At 34.7% G+C, this 22802-nt stretch overlaps 2 protein-coding genes across 6 annotated transcripts in view; both read right to left on the bottom strand.

Moving 5' to 3' along the window:
- Positions 1-50: 50 nt before the first annotated feature.
- Positions 51-10675, bottom strand: LOC100179609 (metabotropic glutamate receptor 3-like). The gene is made up of 19 exons (XM_009859697.3): positions 10442-10675; positions 9306-9428; positions 8933-9070; positions 8115-8201; positions 7773-7848; positions 7262-7405; positions 6749-6890; positions 6040-6217; positions 5649-5822; positions 5266-5446; positions 4746-4843; positions 3729-3859; positions 3267-3521; positions 2875-3013; positions 2355-2456; positions 1764-1958; positions 1353-1527; positions 828-1078; positions 51-755 (listed from the first exon to the last, which is right to left on the bottom strand). The coding sequence occupies exons 1-19, from the start codon at positions 10631-10633 to the stop codon at positions 228-230; spliced, it is 3309 nt and encodes a 1102-aa protein (XP_009857999.2). The 5' UTR covers positions 10634-10675; the 3' UTR covers positions 51-227.
- zf(ring)-24 (zinc finger protein) overlaps positions 10622-22802 on the bottom strand; it is a 21428-nt gene continuing 9247 nt past the window's right edge. For 2 of the 5 annotated variants that reach the window (XM_026839418.1, XM_026839419.1), the window contains exons 14-21: positions 21970-22155; positions 21539-21650; positions 20947-21100; positions 20629-20728; positions 20045-20201; positions 19633-19745; positions 19289-19431; positions 17276-18570 (exon numbers count right to left, since the gene is read on the bottom strand). In XM_026839418.1, the coding sequence (XP_026695219.1) occupies positions 18371-18570; positions 19289-19431; positions 19633-19745; positions 20045-20201; positions 20629-20728; positions 20947-21100; positions 21539-21650; positions 21970-22155 (1165 nt within the window). In that variant the 3' untranslated portion in view covers positions 17276-18370. 5 annotated transcript variants of the gene reach the window in all.

Here is a 22802-nt window from a genome sequence, read left to right on the forward strand (position 1 = left end):
CTTGTCAAGTGTCTAACAACTTATTTAAATTTGCATTCGGACGAAACACGTTGTTTTATAAAATAGTTTTATTTTTTGCACGTAATTAAGACAATGGATTAAATGGCAAGTTCAGAATACGTTTGCATAGTTACTTTGGCGATAAAGAACAATGTGCATTCTGTAAAAAGCTTGATTTACTTTAATAAAAGATAAAAATATATGAAATTGTACGAAAACAAGAACATTTATAAATAATTTTGAAGACGTAATTCTGGTTTAATGGATGACGTAGGAACTAGCGATCCGTTGGTAATGACGCGACTTTGCTTCCGATTTCGGAAAGCATCTGCATTGTTTGGAAAACTTCGCGTTCTCGTCATCCCGTTCGGGAATTCAAATGCAGGATTGTCGAACCCTTTTAGAATGTTCCCCGACGCACTGGAACATTTTCTATGTTTCGGGCGATCTTCGAAACTCGACAACTGCGTTGGGAAAGTTTCATTTTCAAACGACCCACGGCGGCTTTCTTTTGTTCCTTCAATATCTATTGCGTCATCATCAGATGACGTAACAGGTTTGTTTTTAATGGAAATTGCAAGAATGTCATAACTTTTCATAAACGTCCTCTTCCAATCGCTACTGTCCACTGACGTCATGGATACGTCATCACCGTTCTTAAAAGCGTCATCATTTCGTATCACGTTGCTGTTTACAGTAGATACGGAATGATTACGTTGTTGTGACGTCACTTCCCCGTTTGCTTCAAATTTGGTCTAAAACAATCGGGTGCGTTATATAATGAATATAAAGTACTTGTTTGTACCATTTAACTAACTGATATTTACCAGTGGATTTGGCACAATTGTAACATTTTTCATTGCCATGTTGGATATCACATTGCAGTTTGTGACGTCAAAGTCAATGTCACCATCTCCATAGCGCCCCCAATCGGTTGATATATTGTTGGAGTTGTTGTTTAAAAAGCTAACATTTGTTTTCCTTTTTATTTCTGGTGTTTTGGGGGCTGCAACCTGGGTAACCCCCTCTTCTGAGACACTCCTCTGATGCCAAGTACTTGACTGGTTTCGAGATCCAGCTATGATGTAATGATATAAATAGGAAATAATTATGTCACAATCTGAACACGGTATTTATAAAATTTAAATTAAACTAATAATTTAATATTTTATTTTTGTGCAAGGTCTTACTACGAGACATACTAGGGTCCTGGAATTCAGGGCAGAGTTATGCATGGATAATTTAAGCATGTACTTAAACAGCCAGTTTACAAAGGCTTTTAATAGGGCTGAGGGTCTATGCAGTAGCCTACACCTAAGTCTGTTTGACTAAATTGATTATAGGGTTCTTACATTGGTGTCCCATGACTGTGGTTTGGTTATTCTTTTGTGGACGAAATATAATGATGTAGGTTTTGGGACCAAACATGGCAAACAATATGACGAGACCATTCAAGGAAAGTCCAAGACAATAGATTGCGTCACGGAGCACAATGTTACTTGATGTATTCACAACATATGTTGGAATCTGTGAATAAAATTATTTTTATTGAACTTTGGCATAGATATAGCATATACTATTAAACTCAGGAGTCAAAATCTACCACCCACAGTAATTAAGAACTTTTGTTTTGTCCTATAATACAAGAACATAAAAAAATGATGTTTAAATTATTATTTTTTTGCCAGAGTAGTTATGCACAATCTAAGTAAAACATATATCACATATCAGTCTAAAAAATACTAACTGTCACTGGTTGTTACCTGTGCAATACAGATAACCAGAGCTGTATAAACTGCAAATCCAATGTGTTTTGCTTCGTTGAAGCCAGCAGGTACTTTACGCACTTTGATTGCATAGTAGGTACAAACGAGTACAAGTAGAATTGGGTAAAACAGACCAATAAGTATAACTTGGCTCATCATGGCTTGGCATTGAACATAATCAAGAGGTAAACCCTGTGAATGCATTTGTTTCCATTAAACATTTATGTTGGGATTAAAAGTTTAATTGGCGTATATTTCAGATTGGCCCAAGTCGTTTTTAAGTTTTGGGTCTCTTTATAAAGAATGGGTACCAGAGAATGTTGTTAATGCATTATTTTCTCAAAAATATACAAGGGTACAATTGACGTGTATCAATGAGGTCATGAACATAGTGATTTTCTGCTTAACTGCCCCGTTATTTGAGCTGAATAATGCCCATTCATGCTGAACAATGGGCATCAAATCAAGTATGAGGTTACATTTGTCATCTTTACACAAAACAAATCTATATTTTTGCAAAACAAACAAATTCTGGTAAACAACATTGATAAGGAAGCCAAATAAGGATATTCTAGAAACAAGAACAACCTCTTTGTGAGATCTTGACTTGACAATATTTGGTGGTTGCATCACAAACCATATTATTAGAAGAAAAACTTCAACAGCCGAAAGTACAATGGCAATTATCAACTGAAAATAAAACATAATTAGAATAAAACCTATCAGAGTTTTTTAAAGGATAATATTGAGTTAGTTTAAACATTACATGGAACATAAAGCAGGGTTTCCTGTATGTCACGTCACATTGATGTGCTATGAACCTTTTACTAATTTATAACATTTTAGAAAAAGTTTTCGGCATGTGTTCTGGCATATTGTAAAATATGGCTTTATAATGGTTATAGGCTGCAAACAAATTCACAGCATCGCCACTTAAATCCTAAAAAAGTTTAACACTATTGATCTAAAATAGGCTACCATTAAAGTTAATCCTATCCATAGATTGGTAATTTATGAAAAAGTATGTTTTCTCTATATTGTAAGTATTTGGAATACACCAGATCTATTGTATCAACAAAGTTATTCTTCTACATAGACAAGGACTCACCTGTGGCATTGGTTTTAATAGTTTCTTGTAATCCCTCACAAGTTTCTTTCCAAGTGTGTTAAATATAAGTGAGATCCGAACAGTCTTAACAAGGATAGCAGAATAAACAAGAGTTAAACATAGGCCTGTGCTGAGACGCCTGTAGAAGCATTAATTTATTATTAACTATTACATAGGTTTTCTATGTAATTTTATCTTTAAAACCCTTACAGCCGAAAACAACAGCACAAATAAATACAAACATTGGATGTGATCAGTTTTTAAAACCACTTACTCTCTCAAAGAGATAAAATTGAACTGTAAATGGGCTTAACATGTACTCTTAAATGCAATCAAAACCTATTTGTATTGTAAATACACCAGACATGGTTACTCCTTTACATTGCACTCACCTCATAACACAGAGTGGTTTTGTTGGTTCAAAACAGAAGAAAAATGAGAGAGTAAAAGTCAAAAGAAGTCCAACCAATATCATGCAACATAATTCCCTTCCAGATGCTCTTACAATGGGAGTATCCCAGTGACAAATGTATACAATGCCAGTACATATTGTGAGTACAAGTCCAACACAACTGACGCATATAACACCCCATGCCCATCCATGGCTAAAAGAGAGATAATCAACAGGTACAGGAAGACAGGTTTGGCTGTGAAAACAAACTTTATTGCATTTTTAATGAAAGAAAATACACATAGTGCAATCTACAACTGCTTACCAGCTTTTAAAACAAAGTGCTCATTAAATATTTATAAGTAAACAGATTTAAACCAGTTCTTTAAGCTACCGTAGTCATAATACAGTAACTCTAAGCCTGTAATATGATGAACAAAAACACAATGCTCAATTAACTTACAAAGTGCTGTCAGTCATTTGTTGATTGCCACATGATTGACACTTTGACACATTTCTTCCACTATTCGACACATTATAAATGACAATGCTGTTTTCTTTACAAGTTATACAATGCCAGCAGCATGAACGCTCCTGAAAAATAAAAGGAAACTGTTACACTTTGTTAAACAAATGGTTTTATTTGAGACTAATCAACCAATTACACAGAAAGCAGTTTCGTTGCAAACTATAACAATCATGCACAACTAAATCTAACAGTACTAGACATCTAGTTTTTACAAGCCAATAAAAAGATTTTATGTATATAACTTTCCCTATCTCAGTCATGCTTATAAAGATGAGTGATAAAATACAGTAACCCATAAAAAATATGGTTTGTGTATAAAATAACTTAATGGTAGATGAAAACGTAAACCATAGTAATTTTCTAACTCAGTCATGCTAAAGCTCTAGTGATGAAATGCAATAATTATGGTTTGTTAATATAAAATAAACCCTTTGAAACACATCTTAAAGAAGTAGTATGATTTTTAAACAAAAATCCTAAAAATTTTATGACTATTACAGCTATGAACAAATATAAAATTGATTTTCGCATATGGTACGTAAAGTAAACCCATAGAAACAGATATTAAATAAGTACTATGAAGTTTAAACAAAAGTAAGATAAATTATTTGATAAATTTTATGACTGTTACAGCCAAAACATGGATTTTTCATGAAAGGTTTGCATCACCAGAATGAACATGAAATAGGAACAACACAGAGGATGCAAGATTAATACCTGTTCCTTCCAAAAACCACGCTTGTTAGAATAGTGGTGATGTATCAACTTTTATTATAAATCAAAGTTACATTACAGTTATGTGTAAACATTCAAATTTTTTTTCAGATTTAAATGTAACATCAAGTATTTAGTGGGCCCTCGACAAGAATCTGACCCACATAGAAAAGAATATCAAAAATTTTGTATTATGTTTGGCAACTACATATATTTAGTAATGATATAACAGCATACCTCACTAACAAGCATGTATTGGTTTAGTGCACACGGATCACTACATACTGATGTTATGTTTCCTCTGCCCTTTTCACTACGGTTGTCGGTAAATGTAACTGTCAATATAAATCAGAATTGTTATAAAGATGAAAAATCACATACAATATACAGTACGGGAAAAGTAATGCATTAAGTACAATGTACTTGATTTGTATTGAAATCAAAACAAAAGTTTTTATGCATTTTTCAAAAAATGGCAACAATTTAATGCCATTCACTTGGTATTATAAATAGATACAGCTAAATGTTTCATTGTAGTTTCACACAACACTTGCAAGTCTTTTATCTTATATTGGTAAACCAACAAGTTTAATCATTTTTAAGCATCACTTTAATGCCTTTTAATGTTACATTCTGGTTAACATAACATAAATTTGTTTTTATTTATTTGAATGCTTTAACGGAGTATTAAAGGGTATTAGCGGCAAACAAAAGTCATTAATTAGGTGTTTTTTCTCAACAATTGACTAAAACTTACTTTTTTCTTTAGCATAATAACCAACCAGCTTCCATTTTTGTTCCGTTCCATTGTATCTCCATATGTCATAAGAAGCAGGACCATCTTGAAACTGATCGAATTGAAAGCGTTCTTGGTTTCCATCGATAAAAGAAACATTTTGAAGATACTTTCGAATTTGTATTCCATTTAGCTTGGTGAACTGCAATTGTAAATGGAATAAAGTGCAATTGCAGCTACAGAAATAGACTAAAAAAACATTGCTTATAACCTAATTAGGTCATTGAAAATGTAGTTTACGTCAGAATTTTCTCTTTACAATTCTTAGTTTCAAATTCCACAATATTTGTCACATAATATTGGAATGTGCAGCAACATAATATCTACTATGACATCACACCCACCGCATCACACACAGGAACTCCGGTCCCATTACATAAATCTTGTTGCGCGTCATTAAAGGCATGAGCAAAAGCAAGAACTGCATTCGCTGATGTCTGGAGCATGTGAGAGAGTTCTGTTGAATTGGGAAGTGTCAGATTTCCAAGACACACGTTTTGTTGAACACTGGAACTCCCCTATGGTTAAACAGAATGAATAATTAAGCGGAATAATATTTCAGCTATGCGAGGTTAATAGGCCAAGTCTTAAAAAATGTCCCAGGTCTGTAAGTTTACCCTGCTATAGGACCTCACCCATATGAAACTTGAGCTGTGCATTCAACTTTTGCACTTTATCAAGAAATACATAGTAAACTACATTTGACATATAATTTCAATATTAAATCCAACTTACGGGTAGTGAACAGCCATGTAACGATGCTAAATAATGTGCGTAAAACAAGTTACGGTCCAACGATTCATTCAATGTGATTGGCTTAAGATAATTTTCAAATTCTGGGTCTGGCCTTGAGTGTCCACTGAATGACAAAGATCCATCCATTACTTGATGTAATGCTTCATCATTCGTATCACTGATAAACATAATGTAAACTGTTAAAGTTCCATGGAAAGACTTTAAGGTACACCTTTGCAATGTGAATTTCAAGTAAAATAATAGAAGAATATAGTTAAAACCAGTAAAGGAGAAACAAAACAGTAAAGCCTACCACTTTCACACAACGGCCACTACAATATAATATATTATAATTAACACTGGACAACATGAATGTAACTTAATTTATCCTCGCGTGGCCGGAAAATGACAGTGGTTCACATGGGTGTAACACCTCGTGCCAGCTTACGAGTTACCATGTATGTTACTTTGTGGGTGATTATTTTTGGGGGATATTTTCATTTTTTTTATGTATGGCTGATAATTTGGACAACCCATTAGTGACCACTGAATTGGAGCAATTGTCGTTAAGTGTCTTGCCCAAGGACACATACGCCCACAATGGTAGCAGCGACGAGCCTTGAACCCATTACCTAATGGTTACAGGCAGGCGCGCTAACCACTACGCCACAGCGCCGGACATCACAAAGTATTAAAGAGTGGAACTTACTTGAGAAACTGTTGGAGATCTTGGACTTGAAATCCATTCCAAATATCAGAACCAATCCATTGAAACCGGTTGCCGTACCCGAGTTCTATCAATCTTGACATGAGAAGTGCAAGGTATGGTATGGATGCGAACGCAATTATAACTGTGGGAATAAAGGTGTGTTAGTAGAAGAGCCAATAGCTACATATATTTAGGGGAGTAAAGGTGTGTTAATGAAAGAGCCAAACACTGTATACATGGGGAGTAAAGGTGTATTGATGGAAGAGCCAATAGCTGCATATATGGGGAGTAAAGGTGTATGAATGGAAGAGCCAATAGCTGCATATATATAGTATTGTTTATATACCACACAGTCTATCATATACCAAATGAAATCTTTTGCCACAAAAAGACACCAGGTGATCTCTTTTACAATTAGAATACATAGGCCTGAGAATTATTACAGAAATAGACAAGAAATAATAATACATACATTCACTAAATAAAGATTATTACGGAAACAAAACAAATTACCTCTGGATCTAGTTTCCCTAATCAAACTTTGAGCCACATCGTTGATAACCTTCTTTCCTGCATTCCGGGGAAATCTGATGTTTGCTGATAAACAGATGTTAGTTTCAGTAATTTGTTTCTGAAATTCCTCTGAAGCCGCGTTACCTGTAGTATGAAAAATCTTGAATTAATTTATGGTTAAACCTCCAGCTTCTGCAACAATCATCATTGAAATATTGGTTTTACCAAACTCATTTAATTATTAAATGAATATTTTTTCAAAAAGTTTGAATTATTAAATGAACGAATGAATATAGCCTATTAATCCTCCAATGACAGACCATTATATCATGATAGTTAAAAATAGAACAAGAATTTATGGAAAAACCAAACAGAAAGATATTTTACGACATATGTACTAAAAATAAATCTTGTAATACAAATTTTGACACTAAATTTTGTTTGGCCTTGGCTAGACAAAATAGCCAAGATTTTTTTGCTATGGGGGTCATTATAGTTGTCCTCAAATTACCATAATCGTCATTGTCATGAATAAATGAAACGTATTCCCATCCATTCATCTGCAAAACTTGAATTATGGCGCGGACCTGTTAGTGATATTTAGAAAATTAACTTATTTTATCCATTTAAACATTAGAGACAGGCACGCTAACCACTTGGCAATGGCGCCAGATAAATCCACTACTGCTATTATCAGAGCAAGTATATGTAATGCTTGACAAATGCCTTGTGGTAAAAATACCACAGTATATCCAGATAAGACAATATATATAGAAACACATTATATTTAGTTTAAAATCTAACTTAAAAGAACATTTATTTTAAACAAATTGCTAATAAATAAAAATTTCACCTGAAACTTGTCAGATGAAGTTGTACGAAAAAAATATGGATAACGTTGCTTGTCGCTGAGGTTTGGTGAGGTAGCTGCATAACTTATCTGTCAATATACGATGGGTGAATAATGGTAAATGCAACTTATTTGACAAAATACTTTGGATGATTTATAAGTTGCAGCAAGTCAATAGGAAGTTTGCGGTTTCTGACGCATTTAAATTAAAAATTAAAATAAACTACATGTATTAAAGAGACACTGTATACGTCAATACTGTATAAAACATAAATAAATTATGCTGAAAACAATTATTTTAAATATTCATGATTAAGATTAAAAAATTATTTCCATTCAACTAAATGTCAATTATTTCAATGTACTATGACATCACAGAAGGCATTATTTCATCATTTATCACAGTTATTGCAACATAAAACCTTCAGTTCTTCTAATATTTGTTCAAATATTGATTTAAAAATAATTTCGTTTTTAATATTTAAATAAAAGATTAGCGAATACTTGAGATAAATTGATGATAAGTTGTGCAAACACTAAAAGCTCTTTATTTGTGTAGTTGTAAAGCATTAGGTGTATGTAAAGATGTGTATTGTATAATAGACTGGTATTAAAAGATTTAACTTTGAGCAGTAAATATCAAAATAGGTGGACTTGAATACATTCTGTGATCAAGATGTTTTAAAAACATTCATGTTATTTGAAGATGGGTCCCATGTGTTTGTGCTTGACATTGTTACCATACAATACACTTTGTACTTAAATAATCCCAACAATAGCTCTTGTGTATCATAATAACACATTGTGATGTCATTACCAACCTGGGAAAAATCAAACAACCCAAGTAACTTTGCTGTTGGTATGGAAACTGCACTAGAACTGGGACCAATCACACCCCAATAAGAATTATTTCGGGTACTTTGTTGGGAAAGTTGTTGCGGCAAATAATTTTGAACAATCTGGAATAAAAAACAATTAGGTTAAGGAATACTAACAAATATAAGAATGTGCAGTGTAAGAAAGAAATAATCCTTGAGTCTTAATGTAGCGGATTTATTTTCGCCTAACCACATAGGTAACTGAATGAATGAAATTGATTTGTTTTTTGTAGGTTGTTAATGTATGGCTGACAATTTAGGCAACTTCTTCTTCCTATGGTTGGAGCAAATGTTTAAATATCTAATCGTGAATTACCTCTTTCAATGCGCGAGTGTCAATCGTGCAATCCGCCATTGGGTCGATTGTTAACGTCACACCAGGAAGCATTGTGACGTCATTATTCACGCGTTCGATCGTGTAAATTGCCATTTCTAAAAACTGTAGAAAAAAACAAAGATTAGTAAATCTAATAGATCAGGGTGCGTTGACGTAAATTTAAAAATTTTACAGCGATGGGTCCCAACATAACATCGTAAAGTATAAAGAATAAACTAGTAGAGCATCGGCGTGTGACCTCACCCACATAAATCAGAATATAAATATTTTAAACGTAGGAATGAATGTAACTTACTTAATCCTCGCGTGGCTGGAAAACGACAGTCGTTATAACACGGGTGTTCATACACCTCGTGCCAGCTTACGAGTTACCATGTATGTTACTTTGTGAGTGATTTTCAAACTGTTTTTTCCCACTTGTCACCCGATGTTTTAAACCAATCAAGTGTTGTCACGCACTTAAAGTTAAAATCGGGGTCGTGACAAGCGCGGAGCATAAAACCGAACAGCTTTAAATAATAAATGAGAAGCAATGAGCTTTCGTTTGTTTGTGGTGGAATCTAACCAGGGTTGCGTCGTATTCTTATCCACTTCGGCCACCGGAATCTTAGAGGTATATCCCACGTATATGTGACGTCAATACGCATTACAAAAATCTTGATGACGTCAAACGCGATTTACAAAAGTTTGATGACGTAAACATGTGAACAAGAGTCAATGACGTCTATAGAAGGGTAAGGTAGTATGGCTTTGTTAAGGGTTCGTAGCGCAATTGTTGGTAGAATTGTGTTTATTTCTTGGTGGTGATATTTGAAACCGTTAAGTCCTGAACGCTTGTGGGATTCTATTTGATTGATTGAATGACGCTTGTTTATCACTACATATCGGGGCAGCGAAAGTCGTTATAACACGGGTGTTCTGTTTTATACATTTCGTATCCGCTTACGAGTTCCCACGTGTGTAACTTTAAGGTAATAATTATTGTTGTTCGTTTGACAATTTCGAAATTCCATTATAGTGACCGCTGGGTTGGCTCGCTGGCCGTTAAGTGTCTTGCTTGTCCACAATATTAGGCGTGTCGAGAATCAGGCATAAAACCCTTTGGTTAAGTTCACCTGATTACTGGATCGTAGCACTTTTGTTTCGTCGCAGTGTTCGTCGTTCCGCCGGGGATAGATGCTGAAAATCCCGCCAAGTCTGATTACGAACTCGGGCTCCGAACTCACCGGTTGTGCGGTTTGCGCGTTGGCCAATTTCACGTAGCAGACGCACGCCACTTGAATGGAAATAAGCACAGGCAGCAACATTGTCTTTCTCACGTTCTATACTTCATAATCACTTTAATGTTCGTACTTGAGATAACAACAGTCAAAACATTCTTTGCAAACCCTGTACGTAATAAATATTTGATGTCACCTGATGCAAAATGCTACAAAAACCCTTTGAGGGCAATTTAATTAAGATATGGCACTACAGCTGGGACGACGCCCAGTCATAATTATTTAACAACGACGACAGCCTCTGCTATACCAAAAAGAGCGAATACTGAAACGGCAAACACTGACAGTAAAAATCTAAATCTAGTAGTTCTCAACATTATCGCGGCACGATCCTTATGTTAAGCATAATTACTACAAAACGCTGAAACCTATTTTCCAGATATTTTACGCACGTTTTCGTTAGCATACAATACAAATAAACACATTTTACAATAACATTTAAAGAAATTTATCCTTATTAGACGACGCAACTAAATCAAGTTACTACAAGTGCATTGGCGAACATTAAACTGTACCAATTTGCAACTGACGGTTTAATCATATATAGCCAGTCATTACCTTACTAGGAAAAACTCATAACACGAGAATAACACTTTTGCGTTGACGGTTTAAACATGAAACAAATATTATAAGCACCCAATATCCGGATGCGCTTTGCATGCTGCAGTAAATAAGTTTTCATATAAGACCAAATTAGACTCTCGTGCTAAAAGATTTTACTACTACATAACCTCTTCAAACATGTTTGTATCAACGTTAAACTGCAAGTTCTGGATCGCACAGTTTTCGTGGATGACGTAATCACACTGATGACGTCATACTGGTAGAAACCATGTACGAATCGAAACCAACTAAACAAAACGCAGCCGTTTCCCAGTTTATATACCCACCTCGTTCTTATGTTATCTTTTGGGCGCCGATAAACAGTGGCATATGCTACTTATTTTATCAGAATCGCAAATAAAATGATTTGCGCGCCAACAAGCTACAAATTAATCAATACCGGTAGGAACACCTTACTCTGCATACAACTTGGTAAATCAACTGCTGATAAACGTGTCATATATACACGTCATGTATCCGTGATATTATGGTGTTTTTCTATACACGCTTACCCTTCTCGGTAAAAGCTATCTATTATTTAGACAAGTTGTACAAATGTGTTGGTTTGAAACTAATTTTCCACGAAATCAAACGCTAGGGTAATTTCAAATGAGTTTGAACGCTTTACTGCTTTGATAGTCCATGAAAGCCATGTGCAAAAAAGCAGTAATTTATCCTTGTATAACTGCATACTGATGTAGACTATAATAGTAAAGCCATAACCAGGTAATTTCTTCTGTATAAACACCTACTACCGCGCTGTTTCACTCAAACAATACGCACAAGTATAGTGATAAAGCGGGTTCACCTTATAGTAAATCAGAAGGCCATGTTCTAAAGGAGGCCGTGTTATAAACAGAAACAACCCGCCATATGGGTTCAGATTGCAACGAAACTTAATGCAAGTTGCAATTGTTCTTACGAGTAAACATAGTATATACGTAGTAAACGTAATCTTATAACGACACATATAGTACTGCACCACACTTGCACACACAAATATAAAAAAGAACAAAATCGTTCAACTAATTTTATGTAAGTTTTACGGAAAAGTTGCAATGTGCAAATGACTGCATTGCAACCTCTTCTATTAACTAAACACTCGAGTTCTCCTTTATCGATAATGTTCGACTGGCAAGCTGCAAGTCTAAGTGATTCGTAACACGCTTAGAGTTGTGCTAATAATAGACGCTGGAGATAAGAATAAACATGCGCTATTTAGCGACGCTCTGTACTTACCGGCGACTACATCGTAACACAGACATCTAGCCCGAGATAAAACACTTTGCTTGCTATGTTATCTTATCTTTCCTACCATCGACCCAGTGTAGCAAATTAACGCAAGCCCTACATAAGTTCGACTGCAAGCATTGCCACATATACTGAATAAATTTGCTATACCACTGGAATCTATGCACGGTGGAGTCGGGACACACGTAATAGTATGCCAATTTTATACCCGACAATTTTCTTATCATTTTCTATATTTCAGTGACCTAGTTTTGTTACTATACCTTCTGTTATTATTATAACTTGGCTGCATTTTGCAAGCCTTACACAAATAGTAGGGAGGAGAAGATGGGACATCTTTGTGTTCTATTTACGTGTCCCATTTGGTAGTGAATAAAGAAAATTCAAAATATTATAAAACCGTATCCTCGCGACTCCCATATAGACAGTGTTAATTGTTTAAATACGATCAGGATGTTTGGATATTTTACGTGTTAAAGATGTCCCATCTTACCCCGCACTACTATATATACTGTCTTATTAAAAAACTGAATAAAACTCGCAGACCACCGCACTGATATACAATGTTGACCCATTAACATATAAGCGTCCGTAGACATAATATTTCAGTTGTTCCCTGGCAGTTCAAAGGTTGTCAAGAACATCAGTCGTAATATCGTCCTATATAACGAGCAATACTGTTTATAAACCTCAGTTAAATAATAATCGCCTTGTAAGAGTTCATTTAAAACACCGATGCAGGCTGCATATGGTTATAACCTTATAATATATTTTATATTGGCGAGGTGCTATACGGCGAAACACGTCGGGAAATCTGAGATTTAGGATGGAGTTGGCCATTATCTATAGAAGCCGATGTCTTTGGAAATCTAGGAAAGGCTTTATATTTATTGCATATGTATTTGAAAAACAACTTGGTAAAAACAATCTATAAGAGTCAACTATGCCAGAGTGTAAAGGCGAACCATGGCTTTTGGATATATACTGTTTTTAATCGCAGTGCAGGCCCTCGTAACAAACTATCCTTAAATATTGAAACACCAGCTTCGACTAATGTAAGGATATAATATGCCCGGCACGAGTTATTAAATGCTAACACTTTGCACAATAAAAATGCTGCATAAATGCGCGTTTGCCGTGCAATTTAGCGATGTATAATAATGCTGAACAATCTGCTGTCAAAACACGTATTTTAATCTCTTGTCGGTACACGTATTGTATAACAACCTGCTTGACAATCCAACTCATTCGTATACAACAGCGCTGACTGTTTGTTAGTAAGAAAACCCACACCAACGTAGCTACAAATAGAAAGCGTGTGGACCGATTGAACTCCCACACATCATAAGGCAGTAAAAGATAATGTTAGCGCCATATAACAATAAAGGTAATCACGCCACTTAGACGGCTATTACTGCTGTATGTGAATATTTATGTTGACGTGTGATAAATACACTCCTACTCTTAGCTTGAGAAATCTGAGTATAACCGAAAAACACGGTAAGCAACTGGAAGGTGAGCATGCGGTGTACTCGGTCCAGCTGTTCAAATTGCGCAAAATATAAGCCAAATCATAATTACAAAAATCTAAAAAAAAACTTTAATAGTTTCTACCTTAAAAAAAGAATAAAAACACCAACTCGGTGACTATACGTAGATGTATTATATAAACTGCGGCATGAGTATTTTTAGCCATGTTATAATCTGTATAATGTCAGATAAGACGGATTCTTTTTAATTGGCAACGAAAAAAAACGAGCAAAACTATAATTCGACTGTGACATGAGTTACACAAAGCACCTGAGCACAAACCTTCGCAACATAATATCCTGAACCAACTGTGCGTCAAGTAGAGAAGCCATCAGACAGTCTACAACTCCACCTACACCCAAGTTGTTCTACACTATACACTGCCGCGCCAGTTTAAACCCATCTTACGTCATAATACTTTAGTGCTAAAGCGAACTTCGCCACACAAAGAAGCGACCGATCCTTTGGGGATGAATTGAAATTTAACCCAGTTATTCAATGTAATGGAATATCGTTTCATTAAAATACAATGCCACTACACGCAGATACTCGCTGTATACAAGTCTGACATAAGAGCTGGTTTAAATTCGCTATAAACATGTATACCAGTCTGTCGTAAGTGCCATAGTTTAAAATATGCTGATAGTACATTTGAAGGTCGGTACAATGATTACATAATACTATTGCAGATAACGCAATTAAACAATATACAAAGAATACTACATATTAACCCAAACGGTGTTATACTTACGTATACCCTTGTTCGCATAATTAAAGAGAACTAAAATTATTGTTTTTAGTAACTGTGCAGATAGTCCTCACTGAGCTGTACCCAACAATATCAATTTTACATAAGTAATGTTTTTACCCAAAACGAAACCTAATCGAAAACGTTCTATTGCGCTTGCTTAATTAGTGGGATGTATTCACATAACTGGCATACGATGAACCGTTACACCACAACAAGCCAAACATGTGGCATCAGTACTACGTATTCCACCCACGCATATTCGCAAATGTTTTGAAACTTAAATAGTAATAAAACATATAATAGGGTGGGGGAAGACGGGACACCTTTGGCACTTAATATCCAAATATCCTGATCGTGTTTAAACAATTAACAACTACAATAAATGGGGAATCATGAGGATACGGTTTTATATTTTTGTTGAATGTGCTTTTTTACTACTAAATGTGATGAGAAAATAGAATAAAAAGGTGTCCCATCCTCTCCCAACCTACTATATTTGCAATTGTGTACAACTATTTGTATAACGCGCATTTTATAATCTAATAAATTGCACCATCATTGTACAGAACAACTCACTATACAGGGAAACTAAAATGACACATTTTCCTTTAAATTAAAATTTAAATGGCATAGGATACCATTTATTTCTAATAAATGTGATGGTGCATTTTCAAAAATATATGTTTAACATGCAGACGATGAATATATACTGCGAAAATGGTTATATAGTAGAGTGGAGAAAGACGGGACACCTTTTCGTCCTATTTGGTGTTAAACAACATTCAAAAAATTATGAAACCGTATCCCACGACTCCCATAGACCGTTGTTAAATGTTTAAAATATTATCAGGATGTTTGGATATTATGTCCCCCCATCCCCCAACCCTACCATATATTAAATTTATATTCAATATTAAACAATAGCGAAATCTTCACTCAGAATCAAGTAAAACAAATATTAAATAATTAAATGGAAACAGCTCTGCCTAATAAATACTACTTCTGTCGAATCACATTAATAAACAACTAAGAGACGGGGGTTAACGTCTAGGAGTCGCTAAAATACTCTAATCAAACAAAAGCGGTTATTTTTAACTGACTAGGTAACTATACTATAGTTTCGACTGAGATAATCTAATTTGAAACGGACAAAGTTAAACTCCGTGTTGGTTTCGCTTCAACTGACTTTACTTCGCTTCTTTGTTCACTGTCGCTACAGTATCAGACGTTACATGATCACCAAAACAAAGCCAGGATTGGAAAACCACGTATATACAACCTCTACGCAGATCTGAGTTAATAAAACACGCTACAAGGCATGATACCTTGAACTGCGAACCAATAATCCTCTGGCATATACGTTGTTATTTTAACACTTGCTGAACCATACCAAATACTGAGCCACCGTCCCATTTCCACGTAAACCCAACCACAAGGTAATCAAGTGTCAGAGTTTTTTGACTGTCGTTCAAACGCACTCAACCGTGTCGTGACGTCATGTTGGGGTTGCCGCCGCCCACTTCCGTATTTTAGGAATTTTTAAACATCCCCCGAATTTTTTTTGTACGAAACAACACAAATAGTTTTTGGGTTAAACTTTTAAACTACGAGTTGTCAGGTGCGGAAATAAACCTCAAACGGTACGAGGGCCAAGCGACAGACCTCGATTTCCGACTTTACGTGACGCGTCTGGGTAGACTATAACATGTGGCGTATGTATAACCATTGCATAAAATAAACCAATAGGAATTATAAATAGATCAGTAAAACATGTATATCACCATTTTTACTTATAGAAGTTTAAAGTATACCAGTTTATTTAGTGACGGTAATCGTTACGAAACTATTCTCTTCGTGTACAAAGTTTGAACAAACGGTATTTTAAGGTGGCATAATTTTACACAAAACAAACTAAAGTAAAATTCTACTGTCTAAACTTTAAACTTCCTTTTTTACCTCTAAATAAATGTTATACGAAGGTTCATACACCCTCGCTGTCTTACCCAATACTGACACCTAACGGAAACTAACTCACAGAAAATTGACACCTAGCTGGCGCTATTGGTTAACTTGTATCACGATGCACAAGCCGTTTAAAGAAAAATAACGATTAAAACAGTAACTGTAAAGTAATAAGCTACTCATACACTAACTATAAAACAAACTGGGATACTGAACTAAATAACTGGAAACGCGGAAACAAAACGTACCCGTAGTAACATGTAGGCGGGCACAAGTTATGTGAATTAGAACACCCTCATTCTAACTTATGTTGTTATATAACTACATAGGGGATGAATACATGACCTTCATTTCGAAACATGTGCCAACTGTAACGTACTCTAAAATGGGCAAGAGGTGCTTAATACTACGAGGTAAGATGGGACACCGTTAGCATATAATATCCAATATCTTGATCGTGTTTTAAACAGTTAAATGGAAGTCGTGAGGATATGGTTTTATGGGACGACAAAATAGAATGAAAAATAGTCTCATCTTCCCCTATCCTACTATATGAAACAGAATACGCGTGTAACAACCACTGTCGTTGATTGTAAAATCGTCGAAAACACAAGAGGGGGAAACAACGGTACCCGTAGATACGAACACATTAGGCACACAAATGTAACTGAAGTAAATTACAATCATTCACATTAAATATTAAACGTAGGCTACGCACCTACAAACTTAACGCTGTATCTTTTACACGATATAGAGTCGACACTCGCGTTACTGCGTACCGTTCTCAAGTTCTGATCTAAGACATTCATATACCAATAAACACCCGCTATGCTTGGTTTTAAATACATTTAAAAATATATAAATAGTATTTTACAGTGCTGCCTAAAACATGTCTACGGTTTAATTGTTTTTGATTTACATATATTTAATCTCACCGCAACTACTTTTCTACACACAATTAAATCACCCAATAGATAAAACTATGATAAAGTAAAAATAGAAAGTAAAAGTAATTATTAAAGCTGAAAAAAACAAGTTGTATAAGTTTTAAGTCACATTTCTATAAATTTTTAATGGAAACTAAATAACATTTTTAGTCATTTCTCAAACTACTTCTGCCCCCAATTATTATAAAACTGCAATGAAAAAGCACTGCTACTTGAAAAATTGTTCTCTATTAGATTGCATACAGCAATCATATATATCTAATTATTATACCTGTAACAATATTTGGATTATAAATTGAAAGAGCTATTAAAATTAAGACACAATAAAAAACATTTATATTTACAAGGCATAAAAATGAGACTTTTGAACATAACCATGAAAATATTAGTGCATAAAATTATAGGCAACGTATTTAGTTACATGGCAGAAGCATGAGCTAAACACATTAACAGAATAGCAAAAAATAGAAGGAATTATATGACTTTAGTGGTAAGAAGATTAAACGAAATAATTTTTGTGGAAATCTGTTTTTTCTTTACAGCTTGAAATCTCTTGAAGGGAATAATGTGTATGTCTATCGCATACACATTAAGTTTTGCACTGTTGCAAATGTTTTTCAATGCTTACAATACAATGCTGTGCAGAATGCAACTAAGTATTGACTGCCAATCAAAGTTTTGCGCATTCAATACACAGTAGTATTGCACCTGCAAGGTTGTTCATGACATGTATGTTCTGATGGATTTCTCCACCTTACTTTTACATATTGGACAGCGTGTCACTTTGCTTTTACACGCTTGGCAGACACACAAGTGACCGCAAGGTACAAACACAATATCACTTAACTTGTCGACACAAATTTTGCATTTCCTTTCGTTTTGTAGCTCAAGTAATCTATCTTGCATTGACATTGTAAGATCTATAATATGTAGAAATATAATTCAAATATCTTTCTGTGAAGAGGCAACGGCAGTCTTTATAACACAGGCGTTGGGTTTCATGGCCTTCATGCCGACTTACAAGTATATTTTAAATCAAGGATTTTTAAAAATGTAATTTCAAGATTCAGAAAATCAAAAACTTGAATATTAAAACAGATTACCAACCATGCATGCCCCATTTGTAAGCCAACTAATAAGATAGCTTCAACAGTTTAAACTTCTGCTTCAAATATTTGAAATAATATAAATCGTTCTTACTTCTATTTGTTGTTTCTAGCCTGACAGTATTCACATATGGAATAAACCTTTGGTTTATAAATCTGTGCATTACAATAGTAGTGCTTGGAAAAGGGATCTGTATGACCACTTACGTGCTCAATAACATCCTGATGCGGTGTACTGATCTGCTTTGTGTTTCAGTAGGGCTTGTTATTACAGAGCAGAATTGTGTCTCCAGCAGTTTGACATCAAAAGAAAGATATACTTTTACAGATCTAATTTTAACCTTATGTTTATAGTACACCTTTGGTCCAGATACCGTTTAAAATTGCTAGGTTTGACCTCCTAAGATGTCTACCTAATGCAGAAAGCTTAAAACATAACTGCAACAAATTCTACCAACCTAACCCTGATCTGGTGTTCATATAACAGGACGATTCTTTCATCAGATCTATAAAACATGATATAACTTCCCACCTTCCGTTTCCATGGCAGCAGGCTCCTTGGGATCGGTTTCCAAATCCAATTCTTCCTCTTCTTCCTCATCAAGATTCAACTTCAATATTTCATCGATGAGTTGCTGAGCAGATGAGAATCCGATGTTTTCTTTTTCAAGTTTTCTGTTATCAAATAATAAAAGCTGAGTATGAATGAATGTAACCAATAGTTCATTTGCTATTTGGTAAAAATTATTTTGGTTACGAGACTAGTTCTTGGTAAATACAATATAGCCGATTGCAGTAAAAATATGTTTCTATGCTTGGCAATGCTTATACTATCTACGCTTACTTCTATGCTCAGCTACTTCCATATAACCTCACCTTTTAACACACAGGCGAATATGTTTCAACTCAAATCCCATATCATTGACACACTTCACGATATCTCGATCCATTTCAAGGTTTAATTTCTCTCTTAACTTTCGCTTCTCAACCTGAAGAAAAACAAGAACAAAATAATAACTTGAATGAATGCAATATATTCTTACAAGGCAGAGCAGAAACAGTCGTTATAACACAAGTTTTCTTTTTCATATACCTTGAGCTCGCTTACAAGTTACTACTCATGTAAATTAGTTATTTTTGTGTTACCATACATGCTACGTTTTTCCACCTCAGCGAAAATAAAAAAAAAGACAAAACAACAGTTTTATGAGGCAATATACCTATTTAATTAAATAAAGATAAATTTCTAATAGGAAAAAAGTTGTGCTTGAAGACTATTCCCAACCACCTGAGGATCAATGATAATGGGAGCAGATGATGTTCCAGACGATTGACTTCCGTTTGCTCCTTGTGCTGTTTGGAGGATTGGTCGTGGAAGATTGGGGTAGAGAGACACCATGTGGTGGACAAAGTCCGGGCCCTTCGATCGAATCAGGAATTCACAGCTATGTTATAAATGTACATTGGTTTGATATTGGGTTCACAACTATGATAACAAAGTACTTTGGTTTGGTATAGGTTTTTCAAAACTATTTAAAAAATAATACTGTGTTTTATATAGGTTTTAACAACTTGCTATAAAAGTACTTTGTAATACTTGGCGATCTTTATCTTTATTGCTAAATGTTTGTTGTTATCGAAAGGTGAACGTTTGCTTAAGTACTTGTTAAATAACTGGTTAATAATTTATTCTTGAAAAATTGAATATTTGTTGCAAATAAATCAAAACCATGAGTCAGTGTGCATAACAAACATTAAGAAACAACTTTTATTTCTGTATGTTACATCTATCATAGAGATTTAGAAAATCATTAAATTAAAAAAACATGATTTTTAGTTTTAAGCAAAATTTATTCTGTAAGATTAACTCACGTTGGAAACCACTTTGCGTGTTCAGTCCATGGTTCATCATCTGGATCCCAGTTCTGTAAACCTCCGTTACAATACCAGCACTTTACACGGTCTCGTTCACCTTAAGAAACCACATACTTAATAACATCTCTACGAATCACTGTGGCCAAAATATTAATATTTTCCATTAAGCCAGAGTTGATCTATTAGTCTAACAATCAGACAGTTAGTTTTTCAAGGATAAACTTTTTTAAGGCCAAATGTTAATATACACCTTAATACCAACAAAATAATACATTTATAAGGTTGATATATAATTGACATCATATATAAACCCACCAAGGTAAAAGAAGCCAGCTTTTGCGATTTGTTGAATGGTAGCTTGTGTTTTATTCTTCGGCCAGCGTGAATCAAAAGTCACAATTCGTGAATCAAGATGTCTCATGTGAGAATTCACGGGATGTTGGCACGGAAACATCATTTCTAATTCACGCTGAAAGTGTATATACGTAAAAACGTATACGTAAAAAACAAATACTTTTTCTTCCATTTATTTTAACTAAAATTTTAACATTAATAACTTTTAGGTTAAGTTAAAGCAGAGTCCCATATTTAACACAGAACTACAATTGTTGTTTGGGCAAGACACTTAATGGCAATTGCTCCAACCCAGTGGTCACTAATGGGTTGTCCAAATTATCAGCCATACATAAAAAGAAAGAAAAAAAAACAAATAATTACCCACAAAGTAACATACACGGTAACTCGTAAGCTGGCACGAGGTGTTAAACCGTGTGATAACGACTGTCGTTTTCCAGCCACGCGAGGATAAAGTAAGTTACATTCATTTATTTAACCAAATATTTTACAGTATTTGATTGATTTTTATTGATCTTGTAAAAAGTTGATCTTGCAAAATTATTGTCCATACCTGCTCAGATTCCGAGGGGTCGGGAGGTTCCTGTATGTTTCGTCGTGGAGCGTTGCTGGCCTCCGGTGGTGAGGATGAAGGAACGTTATTGCTCTCCGTTCCTTGAGTCATTCTGTAAATCATTGGTGCATGGGAGATAATTTTGATTCTATGCAGGTTAGGTCCTGTAGTGTGGGTCCTAGGATTTAGGCCAGAATTGGCTCATTATCCTAATAGAAGCTATTTTAGAGATTAAGTAAATAGCTGAATAAAAAATTTGAATATCAATGTGCAGTACTTAGGAAAAAAAAGCAGAATGTAGAAATTGAAAGGACTATTGTCGTACGCATATATTTTGTTGTTGGTTTTTAACAACCCCAATATAAATAAAACTGACACGAAACAAATGATATCTAAACGCTTATTGGGTAAAACGTCTTCAAATTGTAAACCTGCAATGTGGGAAGTGTCTCCTGTGTTCAGCTGTAATATTATCCCCATAATTCCAGTTGCGCAACACTCCTCCACATGAGAAACACTGAACTCGATCTAAATTACCGAGGTAAAAAAAGCCGGAACGAGCCAAATCACTCGGATTTACAGTTCGATTTTGTGTCGGCCAGTTTTCAAATGATTTCCTGTGAATCACAATAACTATTGTTACAAAACACGAGCATTCAACATAGATTTTCAGGTGAATAATATTGCAATTAATTTTACAGTCAACATTAAGTCTAAACCACATTGTGCGTTTTCCGTTTGTCGTCCAAGGATAAAGTTAAGTCTAAGGGCTTGCTTTACAAAACCAAGTGAAACAAAAGTTTCAATTAATTAATTACTTTCAAGTGTTTAATGTTGCCAAGCCGTTTCACAATGTAAGTATACACTAAGGTGCAATATGTGTGAAGTCAATATAGAATTAATTAAATGGTTTCTTAGCAGGAACCTTTGGAGTATAAATAATATTTGCGTGGTTTCTATTCATATTTGAATATGCGTGAACTTTATATTGTATTTGCCAACCTAATAGTACAAATGCAAAAATAAAAATTTCTCTTCTTTCGAGCCATGCTGAATTTTTTTGCCTAGTTGACAGGTTCGAGTCTCGATGCTGCTACCATCGTAAGTGTATCTGATTTTGGCAAGACACTTAACTGCATTTGCTCTAACAAAGTGGTTGCGTCATTTTCCCGCTAGGATACAATAATTCACATTCACTCATTCAGAGAAAAATACCAAAGTACATCATTGTTACTTACACACAGAATTTGCATATATAAATAAA

This window comes from Ciona intestinalis, unplaced genomic scaffold (genome assembly GCF_000224145.3).
Source record: "Ciona intestinalis unplaced genomic scaffold, KH HT000262.1, whole genome shotgun sequence".
Classification (NCBI taxonomy): domain Eukaryota; kingdom Metazoa; phylum Chordata; class Ascidiacea; order Phlebobranchia; family Cionidae; genus Ciona; species Ciona intestinalis.